General features: G+C 45.4%; 2 protein-coding genes and 1 long non-coding RNA gene across 6 annotated transcripts; 2 read left to right on the top strand and 1 right to left on the bottom strand.

Annotated features, from left to right (window-relative positions):
• The first annotated feature begins 4,480 nt into the window (after nt 1-4,480).
• LOC148384110 (uncharacterized) lies at nt 4,481-7,815 on the top strand. The gene is made up of 2 exons (XR_015853331.1): nt 4,481-6,806; nt 6,886-7,815. It is a non-coding gene; the product is annotated as an uncharacterized LOC148384110 (long non-coding RNA).
• On the bottom strand, nt 4,569-10,097 carry retreg3 (reticulophagy regulator family member 3). Of its 4 annotated transcripts, none has more exons than XM_088357473.1 (11): nt 9,634-10,097; nt 8,924-8,996; nt 8,440-8,693; nt 7,708-7,814; nt 7,411-7,441; nt 7,204-7,330; nt 6,955-7,039; nt 6,572-6,709; nt 6,412-6,491; nt 6,184-6,316; nt 4,569-6,092 (listed from the first exon to the last, which is right to left on the bottom strand). In XM_088357473.1, the coding sequence occupies exons 3-11, from the start codon at nt 8,673-8,675 to the stop codon at nt 5,566-5,568; spliced, it is 1,464 nt and encodes a 487-aa protein (XP_088213599.1). In that variant the 5' UTR covers nt 8,676-8,693; nt 8,924-8,996; nt 9,634-10,097; the 3' UTR covers nt 4,569-5,565. The 4 variants fall into 4 exon arrangements, with proteins under 4 accessions (XP_088213599.1, XP_088213596.1, XP_088213598.1 ...); XM_088357470.1 differs by having other exon boundaries at nt 8,440-8,722; nt 9,634-10,096; XM_088357472.1 differs by lacking the exon at nt 8,924-8,996 and having other exon boundaries at nt 8,440-8,722.
• On the top strand, nt 9,408-12,961 carry tubg1 (tubulin, gamma 1). Its single transcript, XM_088357474.1, has 11 exons — nt 9,408-9,596; nt 9,935-10,047; nt 10,374-10,541; nt 10,628-10,696; nt 11,036-11,115; nt 11,197-11,323; nt 11,479-11,565; nt 11,716-11,865; nt 11,934-12,086; nt 12,167-12,328; nt 12,387-12,961. The coding sequence occupies exons 1-11, from the start codon at nt 9,548-9,550 to the stop codon at nt 12,582-12,584; spliced, it is 1,356 nt and encodes a 451-aa protein (XP_088213600.1). The 5' UTR covers nt 9,408-9,547; the 3' UTR covers nt 12,585-12,961.
• The last annotated feature ends 84 nt before the right edge of the window (nt 12,962-13,045 follow it).

Raw genomic sequence — 13,045 nt, 5'->3', positions numbered from 1 at the left:
TTTAGCTCTAATACTAACTCTAGCTCTAACCCTAACCCTAACTTTAGCTCTAACCCTAAGCCTAGCTCTAACCCTAGCTCTAACCTTAGCTCTAACCCTAACTCTAAAGTTAGGGTTAGGGTTTCGCTCTAATACTAACTCTAGCTCTAACCCTAACCCTAACCCTAACTTTGGCTCTAACCCTAAGCCTAGCTCTAACCCTAGCTCTAACCTTAGCTCTAATCCTAACTCTAAAGTTAGGGTTAGGGTTTAGCTCTAATACTAACTCTAGCTCTAACCCTAACCTTAGCTCTAAGCCTAGCTCTAACCCTAACCCTAACTTTGGCTCTAACCCTAAGCCTAGCTCTAACCCTAGCTCTAACCTTAGCTCTAATCCTAACTCTAAAGTTAGGGTTAGGGTTAGGGTTTAGCTCTAATACTAACTCTAGCTCTAACCCTAACCCTAACTTTAGCTCTAACCCTAAGCCTAGCTCTAACCCTAGCTCTAACCTTAGCTCTAATCCTAACTCTAAAGTTAGGGTTAGGGTTAGGGTTTAGCTCTAATACTAACTCTAGCTCTAACCCTAACCTTAGCTCTAAGCCTAGCTCTAACCCTAACCCTAACTTTGGCCCTAACCCTAAGCCTAGCTCTAACCCTAGCTCTAACCTTAGCTCTAATCCTAACTCTAAAGTTAGGGTTAGGGTTAGGGTTTAGCTCTAATACTAACTCTAGCTCTAACCCTAACTTTAGCTCTAACCCTAAGCCTAGCTCTAACTCTAGCTCTAACCTTAGCTCTAATCCTAACTCTAAAGTTAGGGTTAGGGTTAGGGTTTGGCTCTAATACTAACTCTAGCTCTAACCCTAACTTTAGCTCTAACCCTAAGGCTAGCTCTAACCTTAGCTCTAGTCCTAACCCTAACTTTAGCTCTAAGCCTAGCTCTAACCCTAACCCTAACCCTAACTTTGGCTCTAACCCTAAGCCTAGCTCTAACCCTAGCTCTAACCTTAGCTCTAATCCTAACTCTAAAGTTAGGGTTAGGGTTTAGCTCTAATACTAACTCTAGCTCTAACCCTAACCCTAACTTTAGCTCTAACCCTAAGCCTAGCTCTAACCCTAGCTCTAACCTTAGCTCTAATCCTAACTCTAAAGTTAGGGTTAGGGTTAGGGTTTAGCTCTAATACTAACACTAGCTCTAACCCTAACCTTAGCTCTAAGCCTAGCTCTAACCCTAACCCTAACTTTGGCTCTAACCCTAAGCCTAGCTCTAACCCTAGCTCTAACCTTAGCTCTAATCCTAACTCTAAAGTTAGGGTTAGGGTTAGGGTTTAGCTCTAATACTAACTCTAGCCCTAACCCTAACTTTAGCTCTAACCCTAAGCCTAGCTCTAACCTTAGCTCTAGTCCTAACCCTAACTTTAGCTCTAAGCCTAGCTCTAACCCTAACCCTAACCCTAACTTTGGCTCTAACCCTAAGCCTAGCTCTAACCCTAGCTCTAACCTTAGCTCTAATCCTAACTCTAAAGTTAGGGTTAGGGTTAGGGTTTAGCTCTAATACTAACTCTAGCTCTAACCCTAACCCTAACTTTAGCTCTAACCCTAAGCCTAGCTCTAACCCTAGCTCTAACCTTAGCTCTAATCCTAACTCTAAAGTTAGGGTTAGGGTTAGGGTTTAGCTCTAATACTAAATCTAGCTCTAACCCTAGCTCTAAGCCTAGCTCTAACCCTAACCCTCGCACTAACTCTAACCCTAAGCCTAGCTCTAACCCTCGCACTAACCCTAACCCTAGCTCTAACCCTAACACTAGCTCCAACTCTAACCCTAACCCTAGCTCTAACCCTAACCCTAATTCTAACCCTAACCCTAGCTCTAACCCTAACTCTAGCTCTAACCCTAACCCTAGCCCTAACCCTCGCACTAACTCTAACCCTAAGCCTAGCTCTAACCCTCGCACTAACTCTAACCCTAACCCTAGCTCTAACCCTAACACTAGCCTAAGCCTAGCATTAACCCTAGCTCTAACCCTAACCCTCACCCTAATTCTAATGCTAACCCTAAGCCTAGCTCTAACCCTAACCCTAACCCTAGCTCTAACTCTAACCCTAAGCCTAGCTCTAACCCTAACCCTCGCACTAGCTCTAACCCTACCTCTAACCCTAACCCTTGCTCTAGCTCAAACCCTAACCCTAGCCCTAGCTCTAGCTCTAACCCTCGCTCTAACCCTAACCCTCGCTCTAACACTAATCCTAGCTCTAACCCTAACCCTCGCTCTAACTCTAATCCTAACCCTAACCCTCGCTCTAACCCTAACCCTCGCACTAACTCTAACCCTAGCTCTAACTCTAACCCTAAGCCTAGCTTTAACCCTAACCCACGCACTAGCTCTTAGTCTACCTCTAACCCTAGCCCTAACCCTAGCTCTAACCCTAACCCTAGCCCAAGCGCTAACCCTAACCCAAGCTCTAAACCTAAGCCTAGCTCTAACCCTAACCCTAGCTCTAACCCAAGCTCTAACTCTAACCCTAAGCCTAGCACTAACCCTAACCCTCGCACTAGCTCTAACCCTACCTCTAACCCTAACCCTAACCCTTGCTCTAGCCCTAACCCTAGCTCAAACCCTAACCCTAGCCCTAGCTCTAGCTCTAACCCTCGCTCTAACCCTAACCCTCGCTCTAACACTAATCCTAGCTCTAACCCTAACCCTCGCTCTAACTCTAATCCTAACCCTAATCCTCGCTCTAACCCTAACCCTCGCACTAACTCTAACCCTAGCTCTAACTCTAACCCTAAGCCTAGCTTTAACCCTAACCCACGCACTAGCTCTAAGTCTACCTCTAACCCTAGCCCTAACCCTAGCTCTAACTCTAATCCTAACCCTCGCACTAGCTCTAACCCTAGCTCTAACTCTAACCCTAAGCTTAGCTTTAAACCTAACCCACGCACTAGCTCTAAGTCTACCTCTAACCCTAGCCCTAACCCTAACCGTAGCCCGAGCGCTAACCTTAATCCTAGCTCTAACCCAAGCTCTAACCATACGTCTAAACCTAACCCTAATCTTAGCCCTTACCCTAACCCTAGCTCAAATCCTAATCCTAGCTCTTACCCTAACCCTAGCTCAAACCCTAACCCCAGCTCTAACCCAAGCTCTAACCCTAACCCTAGCTCTAACCCTAACACTAGCTCTGAGATTCGAACCTGGGTCGCTGGGGTGAAAGCCCAGTGCACTAACCACTACCCTATGGAAGCCTTGCTCTCAGTGCATGGAACATGTATGGTTTTATGAAGCAGCTCACAAGCGACTAGCTGAAGACTCCACAGCAGATGTCATCACAACACGTTGTGTACACGAACACCTAGTAAAGTACAATTTAAAATGACACTTTCGAAGTACCCAAAGTTAAACTTACAAAAGAAAACCCATAACAAATAAAACTTACACAAGAAGAGCCGTAACGTGGCACTTGACAGCTGTCAGTGTCAAATGCAAAATGTAAACAAGGACCATGTGAAAATTAGGTCAATGCAATCTCCGGTTAGAATATGTTATTTTGTAGGTATTAACAAGTAGAATAGTTTTAAATTAGTCACAATTATTTAGGCAGATAATTATGGGATATTTTGTTACACTTCACGAGGTGAAAAAAATAAATAAATACATAAGAAAGTGTAGCGAACGATTTGGTGAACGATTCTTTTGAACAAATATTTTGAGTGAACCGATTCTAAAGATTCAGTTCACTTCAGAACTAGTACAAAACAGTGCGAGCAATTGGAGACTGCCGGTCGAAATAGCCGACTGGTTAGTGACTCGAGCTCTTGCTCGGTAAGAACTTGGTTCGATCCCAGGTGCGAGAAACTACCTTAATGTGCTTTATTCATTTATTCATTTTTTTAAACCTTGTGTAGTGTACCTATTGAAGGTGTACCTACACATATTGTCATATAAAGCATGACTAAGCTGATTTTTATGGTTTAATATAAAATAATAAGATTAAAAGCAAATTTCAAACCAGCAATCTAATGTGAAATTGCAGTAGATATATTGGATAACAATATTTAGGCGTATGTAGGTATACACGTTATTTAAAAACGACTCTAAGTGTTATACTACGATACAAGTGTTTACCAGCTCAGCGGCCGAAGAGGAGAGTGTCCGCCCTGAGATTGGGAGGTTGTGGGTTCAAACCCCGGCCGAGTCATACCAGTGACTATAACAATGGTACCCATTTCTTCCCTGCTTGGCACTCAGTGTAAGGGGTTGAAATGGGGCCCCCCCTGCTGCTCACGATCATTGGGACTTTTGGCACTCAGTGTAAGGCAGGGGTGTCCAGTTCATCCTCACGTTCTGCAGGAGCCTGATCATTGAATCAGGTGTGTTTAACGAGGGAAACTTGGAAAACATGGAGGAACGCGGCCCTCGAGGACTGGACTTGGACACCCCTGCCTTACACTGAGTGCCAAAAGTCCCAATGATCGTGAGCAGCAGCAGGGGGGGCCCCATTTAAACCCCTTCAATCTAATTGCTTCAATATTTATTTGATTGCATATATAATTGTATAATTTAGTGTTCTCACACAAAAAACAAGCAATTAATTGAAAAGTTTATTCAATATAATTTGCACATCAAAACATATAAAAACGATTTCAGAGGGTAAAATACACAACTGTGCACAGTTTTATTTTTTTTGTATTTTGAATCCAGCTGTTTCATTGTGCAGTATGTGATTTTCTTCTGAAAACCACACATATTAGTCTAGAATTCTGAACTGTGGCTCACTGAACTGTCTGGTATGGATGACCGAGTCATATCTTTTCATCATAAAGTCACAGCATACTCACAAAATGTATGCGCCACTTTACAAACCAAACTATCACAATAATAGTTTACTTCAAGTAACCCTATAAACTGTCATTTGTATATTTCTCAAGAAAAAAAAGAAAATCTCAGCATTACTTTCACTTACATTGGGCTGTTTAAATGGTGTCATTTAAAGGGTGAGAAAGTCCAATTAGTCTCGAATTTGTTTAGGCAGCACAAAAAAAATCATGCGACAGAAAATCACACAAAGTAACAAACATGAGGGAGCAATATTTTTGCCTGTGTGGAGGATAACCACACGGTTAAAATAACATCTAGTGCACATTTTGATGTCAAATTAGATTGTCTCCCAAATAAAGATGTGCAACTTTGGAGAACAGCAAATGAGTAAAAAACAGCAGCATAATAACGCTGAAAACTTGTGAAGAAACAACTTGCTGGGAAAGCAACACGGATGGCTCAAACAGGAATGTCGGATTTAGTCCCGTGTTGGTTAGATAGCCCTCTAGTCCAGACCTCTGCGGGAAAGAGTGTGACAGCTGAATGACAGCGTTTAGGATGTAGTGGTGTGAGTTGCTACTGACACTTGGCAAAAGCCCCCAAAAAAATTTAAAAAATGCTGGTGATTATTATCTTACCAATCCGATTGGGTGTTCCATGACATAGTCAGTAATGATGCTGACCTGGGCAAGAATCGAACACGAACATTTTACCTACTGTCTAAAATGCCAACACGCTCATTAAAAGTTATAACTTGGTTGTTGTTTTTACTGTGGTTTACCAAGCAGGCTGGACAGAAAGTTGGAGCCCTGACTCTCTCTCCGTTGCCCTTCTACAACAGGGTCCATCTGGCTCAGTTCGGACTGATCCAGCATCTCAAAGTCCTCCACATCAAAGTCCGTGTCCAGCTCCGAGCTGGACTGCTTGCGAAAACTGCGGTGCGCTCCCGCCCTGCGGGAGGCTTGACTGCGCTGGCCGGAGGGTCGCCGAGGCTGCATGGAGCTGACCAGCGCCGCCCGCATCATGGTGCTGGCGATGTCGCCCATGAAGTCGGAGGCGGGCGGCAGGCCGCTGAGGGACATTTCGGCGTCTAGGTCCTCCTGGTCCGAGTCCAGATGAGCGTCGACATCCAGTACAGAGGCGCGGGGACTTTGTAGCCCGGACAGAGCCAGGCTGGGCAGCCCGATGCTGGTGTCGTCGTCGTCGTCCATCAAAGTGGCGTCTGGGTTGATGGAAGGGAAGTCCGGGAGATCCTGAGCAAAAGATTCCTCTGGATCACTGTGTCGGTCCAGATCTGAATAAGACAAAAGCACAGACAGTAAGATAGATCCATTTTCTATACATGTTATTTTGTGCTGATCGGAAGATGAAAAATAACAACTCACCCTCGGAGCCCTCGGTCAGCGGTGTCTGGCCTCGTGATAGGTTAAATGTCCCATTGTCGGTGTAGGAAATCTCAGCGTCAGAGTGCTCCGAGTCGGTCATGGCGAGTTCCTTTGCCACAACGCCGTCGTCAAACTGGAAGACACAACAGATCTATGCTTTAAGCCTGTCAAACAAACTTTGCCATTTGATTTTTGTTTTTAATAGAAAGTTTTGTGACGCCTACTGACCGTAGGACAGAAGGCTGCCAGCTCCTCCTCGCTGTCGCTGCCATCAGCTGAGAGGACACCGTGCAGAGGCATGCGCAGGACTAAAAACGACGTGCAAAGAAAATAATTTTATTTCCTGAAAAAGCTGTTGATGCGTGTAAAAACAGACGGCGTTCCTCACACTGGTTGTCCAGCGGCTTGGACATCATGTAGCCGCAAACGCTGAAGTCCAGCCGCTGCAGGACCGGCTCCAGCTTGACAAAGACGCGCTGAAAGACCCTGTGGTAAGCCGCCAGAGGGGCCAGGAGGCTCAGCGTCACTGGACAAGACAAAGAGAGAATTCTTACTAAAACTTCGTTTTTCAAAATTAGCCATAATTGAATCAACCAGGCAGTCTGGCTCATGGACCACCGCAAGTAAGTCAGGAGTTTAATCACATCTGACCTATTTGTCTATCTGCCCGATTGCCTTCACCTTGCTGTCTTATCTTTTTAGGTTTTCTTCCCCTCGATCCTTTTTCAACACGAGTGAATTTTTAATCGACGGGAGCTTGGTAGGACTCACCAGCCGAGTAGGAGAGCAACAACCCGGGAACGTAACGTCCAATCACAGCCAAACAGAAGAAGAGGCAGCTCGTCAGGATGCAAAACTGGAACACATAAGCACGTCGCCATTTTGGAATAAAAAAACATTCTCGTGAATGAATCTGTATTACAATAAATAATATCAGATTTATTATAGAAAAGTGGAAATGTATTTTTAACGCTGAATTAAAAAGGTTTTTAGGTAACACAAATCTCATATTTTCCTCACCCTGCCGGGGTTGACTCGTTTGAAGTGCGCCAGGTTGGACGCAAGCACGACAGCGCTGACCCAGGCCTCGGCCACGTGGTGGCACAACTCGGGTACGCTGAGGATGCCGGGCTGTACCAGGCCCCAACTGCACGTGAAAGCAACATTAAACGACATTTCATGCGTATGAATATTTTGGAAAACACAATTTTCGCTGCAGTGACCAACCTCTCGCTTTCAGATTCATCCTGGTTTCTGACTGTAAAGAAAAGAAAACAACAACCACTGATCCACTTGGTGATGTTACATCTTTTTTCCTACCATCCAAAAATAGGACTGATTAATCTCCCTGGCACCAGTCTGCCGCATGTCAGAATCAGAACACTACAAGAGGGCACGTTTACAAGCAAGAATGGGAGCTTAACTGCTGGAGGTGACACACAAATCCCTTGTTGAGCGTGGCGGGGGGGTGGGCTGTCTTATCTCTTCAGTTTTATGCTAGCAGAGAAGAAAACATGTTTGCACCTCTGAGCTTGGGCCAGATCTTGTTCCTCCATATGTCGACGCAGACCACCACGGCCAGGCCGGACGCCAGCAGGAACAACAGACGCAGAGACGTCAGCGCAAAGAACCTGCAGGAGAACGCCAGCTCGTCAACAGCGACAACACACAGTCCTTGTTCTAACGTCGATGATATAAGACTGTTATGTAAGACTTATTATGAACACAATGCTGAACTTTTTTACACAGAAGCCCATCATTTCTGCTTCGAGACCTTATCACAATATGACTATTATTGTGGTTGTTTTTGCTGTTAATCAATACCAATGCAAAAGCTACAGTTGGGAGATTAACCTGACCAAGAATTTGCTGGCATATTAAAGCTTGTAATTGAGGTTAGCCATGTGATCTGCAGTGCAAAGATCTGGAAAATTAGATTTAGACACATTAAGAAGCGAACAAAACACACACCACGATTGCTGTAGTCTTGCAAAGTTTTCAGTCATACATTGAGTGTGAACGGTTGGTTATATACTTCAATGAGTATTTAGAATCTATCATGTTTTAAAATAAATGGTTCTTACGCCACTGCTAACTATGACCACAATAATAATCACATAATTACTTGCATAACTCTCATTTACAGCCTTGCGATGGCATTTATTGATACTCTCCCAATCAAAACGTAATGGACGTGTACAAAATGTTTAGGTACACAGCAGTTGCAATGCATGCAAAGTTAATGTGTCCTCTCACCAAAACACAACGTTGACCAGCACATAGAGCAGCAGACATTGGAAGGGTCTTTCCCACACCAGCACCGACTGCAGGTAGGTAAGCAGCGGCTCGGAGGGCCCCAATCGGGACTGCAGCGCCGCTTTGACCGCCCGCACCTGAGCGTCCCTCTCGCTGGAGCCCGGTCGGCTCCGGAGGCCGGTAGCACTGGAACCCGACTTGCCACCGGCAACGTCTACCGCAGCCACGTCTTCCATAGCACCCGTTTGAGCCGTCTTCAAACGCGAATGTCAGAGAAGAAACTCTTGACGTGCAAATTAGAGGAAAACGCGTGTTATGTTTGTAGACGATAAGCAGCGCCTGCGGAACATCGGCTTGCTAAAAGCGAGCTAATTTTAGAGCGATATCACCCGTTAAGTAACTATGAGAAGCCGCTCGGCGATATTAGAGGACATAATGTTATCGAAGCCATTGAGAAAAGTGTGAACAGTGAGCTGACACTTACTATTTGGACATTTTCGCATGGAGTCGGTCTCGCTGTTGAACTGCAAATATGGCGTAGTCTGTTTTTCTGAGCCCTTTATCGTCCAATCGGAATGCACAGGGACAAAAGTGGCATGTTGCATTCACTACAATAGGAATTTTGTATACTTGTTTTATTTTTTTACTGAAAAAGCGCCACATTGACGAACAAATAAGTGATAAAACTTACTATTATTGCGTTGTTATTATGAACGGCAACATTTGTGCAATATTTAAATACAAATTTGTGAACACACTGACATTAGAGCTGGAGCTGAAATGTGAAAATACTAAATCGTCGCTTTCAATGTCGGTCAGTTATTGCAGTCATGTCAGCTGTATATCATATTGTGCACAGCCACTGTGCGTATTCAATGTTATTTATTACACGTTAAAAAAGATCATTGAGATTTGCGTGATAGCGACATTCGCCTCTCGGGGCAGTGTCGCCCTATATTTCGGCCAATGAGCAGACGAAGAAGTCGCCATTCAAGCATCACATTCGTCACCAAGCGGGAAGCAAGCTAGCGACGGCTAGCTAGCACGCTAGCTAAACAAATAAACGGCTAGCACGGCGGCTAAATAAAGCGCCGCCCAAGACTTCAAGATGCCTCGGGAAATTATAACGTTACAGCTTGGACAGTGCGGGAATCAAAGTACGTGTACAAAAAACCCACATCACGGCGTATTTACCTTGCATTACTTCACAGCAGTTACGTCCCCTCGGTTAGCTTGCAGAGTTCGGTTGTGCTCTTATTGTCGTCTTTTGACGTCACCGAAATGTTGTCATCATATCTATTAAGACTTAATGCAATCGCTTCACTAAGCTGCAATTTGGGTTTTAGCTTCCTTAGAGGTTTACAATGACTTAGCGCTCATAAGGCTAGTAGATGTCGTTGCATCGGTACCAAACGTCAGATCTAGTGTAAAAACTACGCACATGTTCCTGTTGCGTGCATTAAATGTCGCATTTGCTCTTGTGTTTTGCTTGCAGTCGGCTTTGAGTTTTGGAAGCAGCTATGTGCAGAGCATGGTATCAGTCCAGAGGGCATCGTCGAGGAGTTTGCCACCGAAGGAACGGACAGGAAGGATGTTTTCTTCTATCAGGTACACGCTGCCTATCGAACATATAAAATGGTGGTATTAGCTTCAAATATGTTTGTAGGCGTCACTGAGAATGTTGTGCAGGTGTGCAGACTTAAATGTTGCCACTGTGCAATGACACAATACTCCAGCAGATGGCGTCCGAGGAGAGAACAATCACGTATCAGTGGACAGATTGAAATGAGTGGTTATGGTGCTAACTGAACACTTAATAAAGGAGTCTATGCATCTTTTAACACCTTATGTGTCTTAAAGATCTTTGTTGTTGGAGCCCAGAAATTATAATACACTGTACACCCCATCCATAAAGCACTTTGTGTTTGCGGCAGGCCGATGACGAGCATTACATCCCCCGCGCTGTCCTCCTGGATCTGGAGCCTCGAGTGATCCACTCCATCCTTAACTCTCCTTACGCCAACCTGTACAATCCTGAGAATATCTACCTGTCCGAGCATGGCGGAGGGGCTGGCAACAACTGGGCCAGCGGGTACTCGCAGGTGAGGGAGGACTGTTATCAAGACGTAAATACTTTAGATTGCCCTAAGGAAATATATAGTGATTTTTCTTTTTTTTTGCTCTATAGGGGAAAAAAATCCAAGAGGACATTTTTGACATCATTGACCGCGAGGCAGATGGGAGTGACAGTCTGGAGGCAAGTACTTGAAACTTCTCAAGCAGCAGATTGGTAGATACGAAACACTTCCTTTTTGTAATGGCTAGCTGTTAAAACAGCGAGATTGTTTACATTTCCAACAACTACGATTACTCTTAGCTGTTTTTGTGTGCTTTCTTTAGCTGCCGCCTCACTAACTATCATTTTGTGTGTGCATGCATGCGTGCATGGGGAAGGTGTGGCCCAACGGGCTTGTGTATGTTGGCACTGCGCGGTATGTATTAAGTGTGGTGCTAATAGCTAAGGCAGAGTAGAAGGCAGGTATTAGGGAGGGAGCTTGTGCACATGTTTTTGCCAGCTCTCTCTTATTTCTGGCAGGGATTTGTCTTGTGTCATTCCATCGCTGGGGGGACGGGTTCCGGTCTGGGGTCCTACCTGCTGGAGAAGCTGAACGACAGGTCCAAAAGCACATATATATATTTTCAAAATTAGAAATAAAAATACGTCTGTTGTTACAAGGCTGCTATTTTTGTCATCAGGTATCCAAAGAAGCTGGTGCAGACCTACTCGGTCTTTCCCAATCAGCACGAAATGAGCGATGTGGTGGTGCAGCCGTACAACTCGTTGCTGACCCTCAAGAGACTCACGCAGAACGCCGACTGCGTGGTGAGGCAAATCTTGTCTTAAAACATTTTGGGTCTCGTGCTCTTATGGAATTAGCATGTCTTTTCTGTCCACTTCTGCCTTCTTTGTTTCAACCGTCAACCATGTTTGCAAGTCTGTTGTCCTCACATCCTTTGTGCGTTTGGCTCACTCTTCAGGTGGTGCTGGACAACACGGCACTGAATCGCATCGCCACCGACCGGCTGCACATCCAGAACCCTTCCTTCTCACAAATCAACCAGCTGGTGAGTGGGTGCGAGACTACGCTATTATCCGTAGAAGCAAGTCAGATGTCAAAATGGAAACAAAATGACATCTGTTCCAACTCAGATGTCATTTGGTGTCCTTTTTTTGGTCAATTGTTGAATGCGTTTGTCACACTTTGGCTACAACAGGTGTCCACCATCATGTCAGCGAGCACCACCACCCTGCGCTACCCGGGATACATGAACAACGACCTCATCGGCCTCATCGCCTCGCTCATCCCCACGCCACGCCTCCACTTCCTGATGACGGGCTACACGCCGCTGACCACCGACCAGTCGGTGAGTGGACCCGACCGCCGGGTTGGGGTGAGGGGCGGGTTAGGGTTAACAGACTAATGTCATGGCAGGTGGCCAGTGTGAGGAAGACCACCGTGCTGGATGTGATGAGGAGGCTCCTTCAGCCCAAGAACGTGATGGTGTCCACAGGCAGAGAACGCCAGCCCAGCCACTGTTACATCGCCATCCTCAACATCATCCAGGGAGAAGTGGATCCCACTCAGGTAAAGGCTTTACTTTTCCTTTCATTTGGAAGTCAGCATTTCAAATGGCGCTGTTGTGAAGCTGGAGGTCTCTTCATCAGGTACACAAAAGCCTCCAAAGGATCCGGGAGCGGAAACTGGCCAGTTTCATCCCCTGGGGTCCCGCCAGCATTCAGGTGGCGCTGTCCAGGAAGTCACCGTACCTGCCGTCCGCCCACCGAGTCAGCGGCCTGATGATGGCCAACCACACCAGCATCTCCTCCGTAAGTCACACCTCGATGCTTACACAATGGACTTGAGTGTGACGTTGCCCTCTTGCAGCTCTTTGAGCGGACGTGCCGGCAGTACGACAAGCTGCGTAAGCGCGAGGCCTTCCTGGAGCAGTTCCGCAAGGAGGACATCTTCAAGGACAACTTCGACGAGCTGGACAACTCACGCGAGGTGGTGCAGCAGCTGGTGGACGAGTACAGCGCCGCCACCAGGCCTGACTACATTTCTTGGGGAACACAAGAGCAGTGAACGCAGCCCATTTCAACATATGCAAACAGATGAAATGACTCCAAATGAATGTCCTATTAAGTCTTACTGAGTTTCCCAGCACTAACTTATTGCCTTCTTTTGGCGCTCTTCATGGTTTGTCACTTGCCAATAACAAAGACGGAACACGGGCCCCTGAGAAAGTGTCACATCATTGTAGTTAGAAACGGCAATTTTAAAATATTCAGGTTCTGCAGTGACAAATAGAACATACATTTAATGGCCACATTATCAAAGATGATTTTTCGGTCAGAAGAGAGACATGTATCAAATGTGACCAGTGAGCATAACAGGAATGCTTAATGTTACATTGCTTGTTAAGTCTATTTAAATTGTACAATAAATTCATTTTCTTAGTACACATGGCCTTTTTATTTTTTATGAAAAAGTCCTATGATAATTTTTTTATACCCTTACTATACATGGTCATTTTTTAAAAACAA

The sequence above is a fragment of the Syngnathus floridae genome, chromosome 17, assembly GCF_059516105.1.
Source record: "Syngnathus floridae isolate MCC-2025c chromosome 17, RoL_Sflo_1.0, whole genome shotgun sequence".
NCBI lineage: Eukaryota > Metazoa > Chordata > Actinopteri > Syngnathiformes > Syngnathidae > Syngnathus > Syngnathus floridae.
Note: the sequence above shows the minus strand (reverse complement) of the source record. Positions and strands in the feature narration are given on the sequence as shown.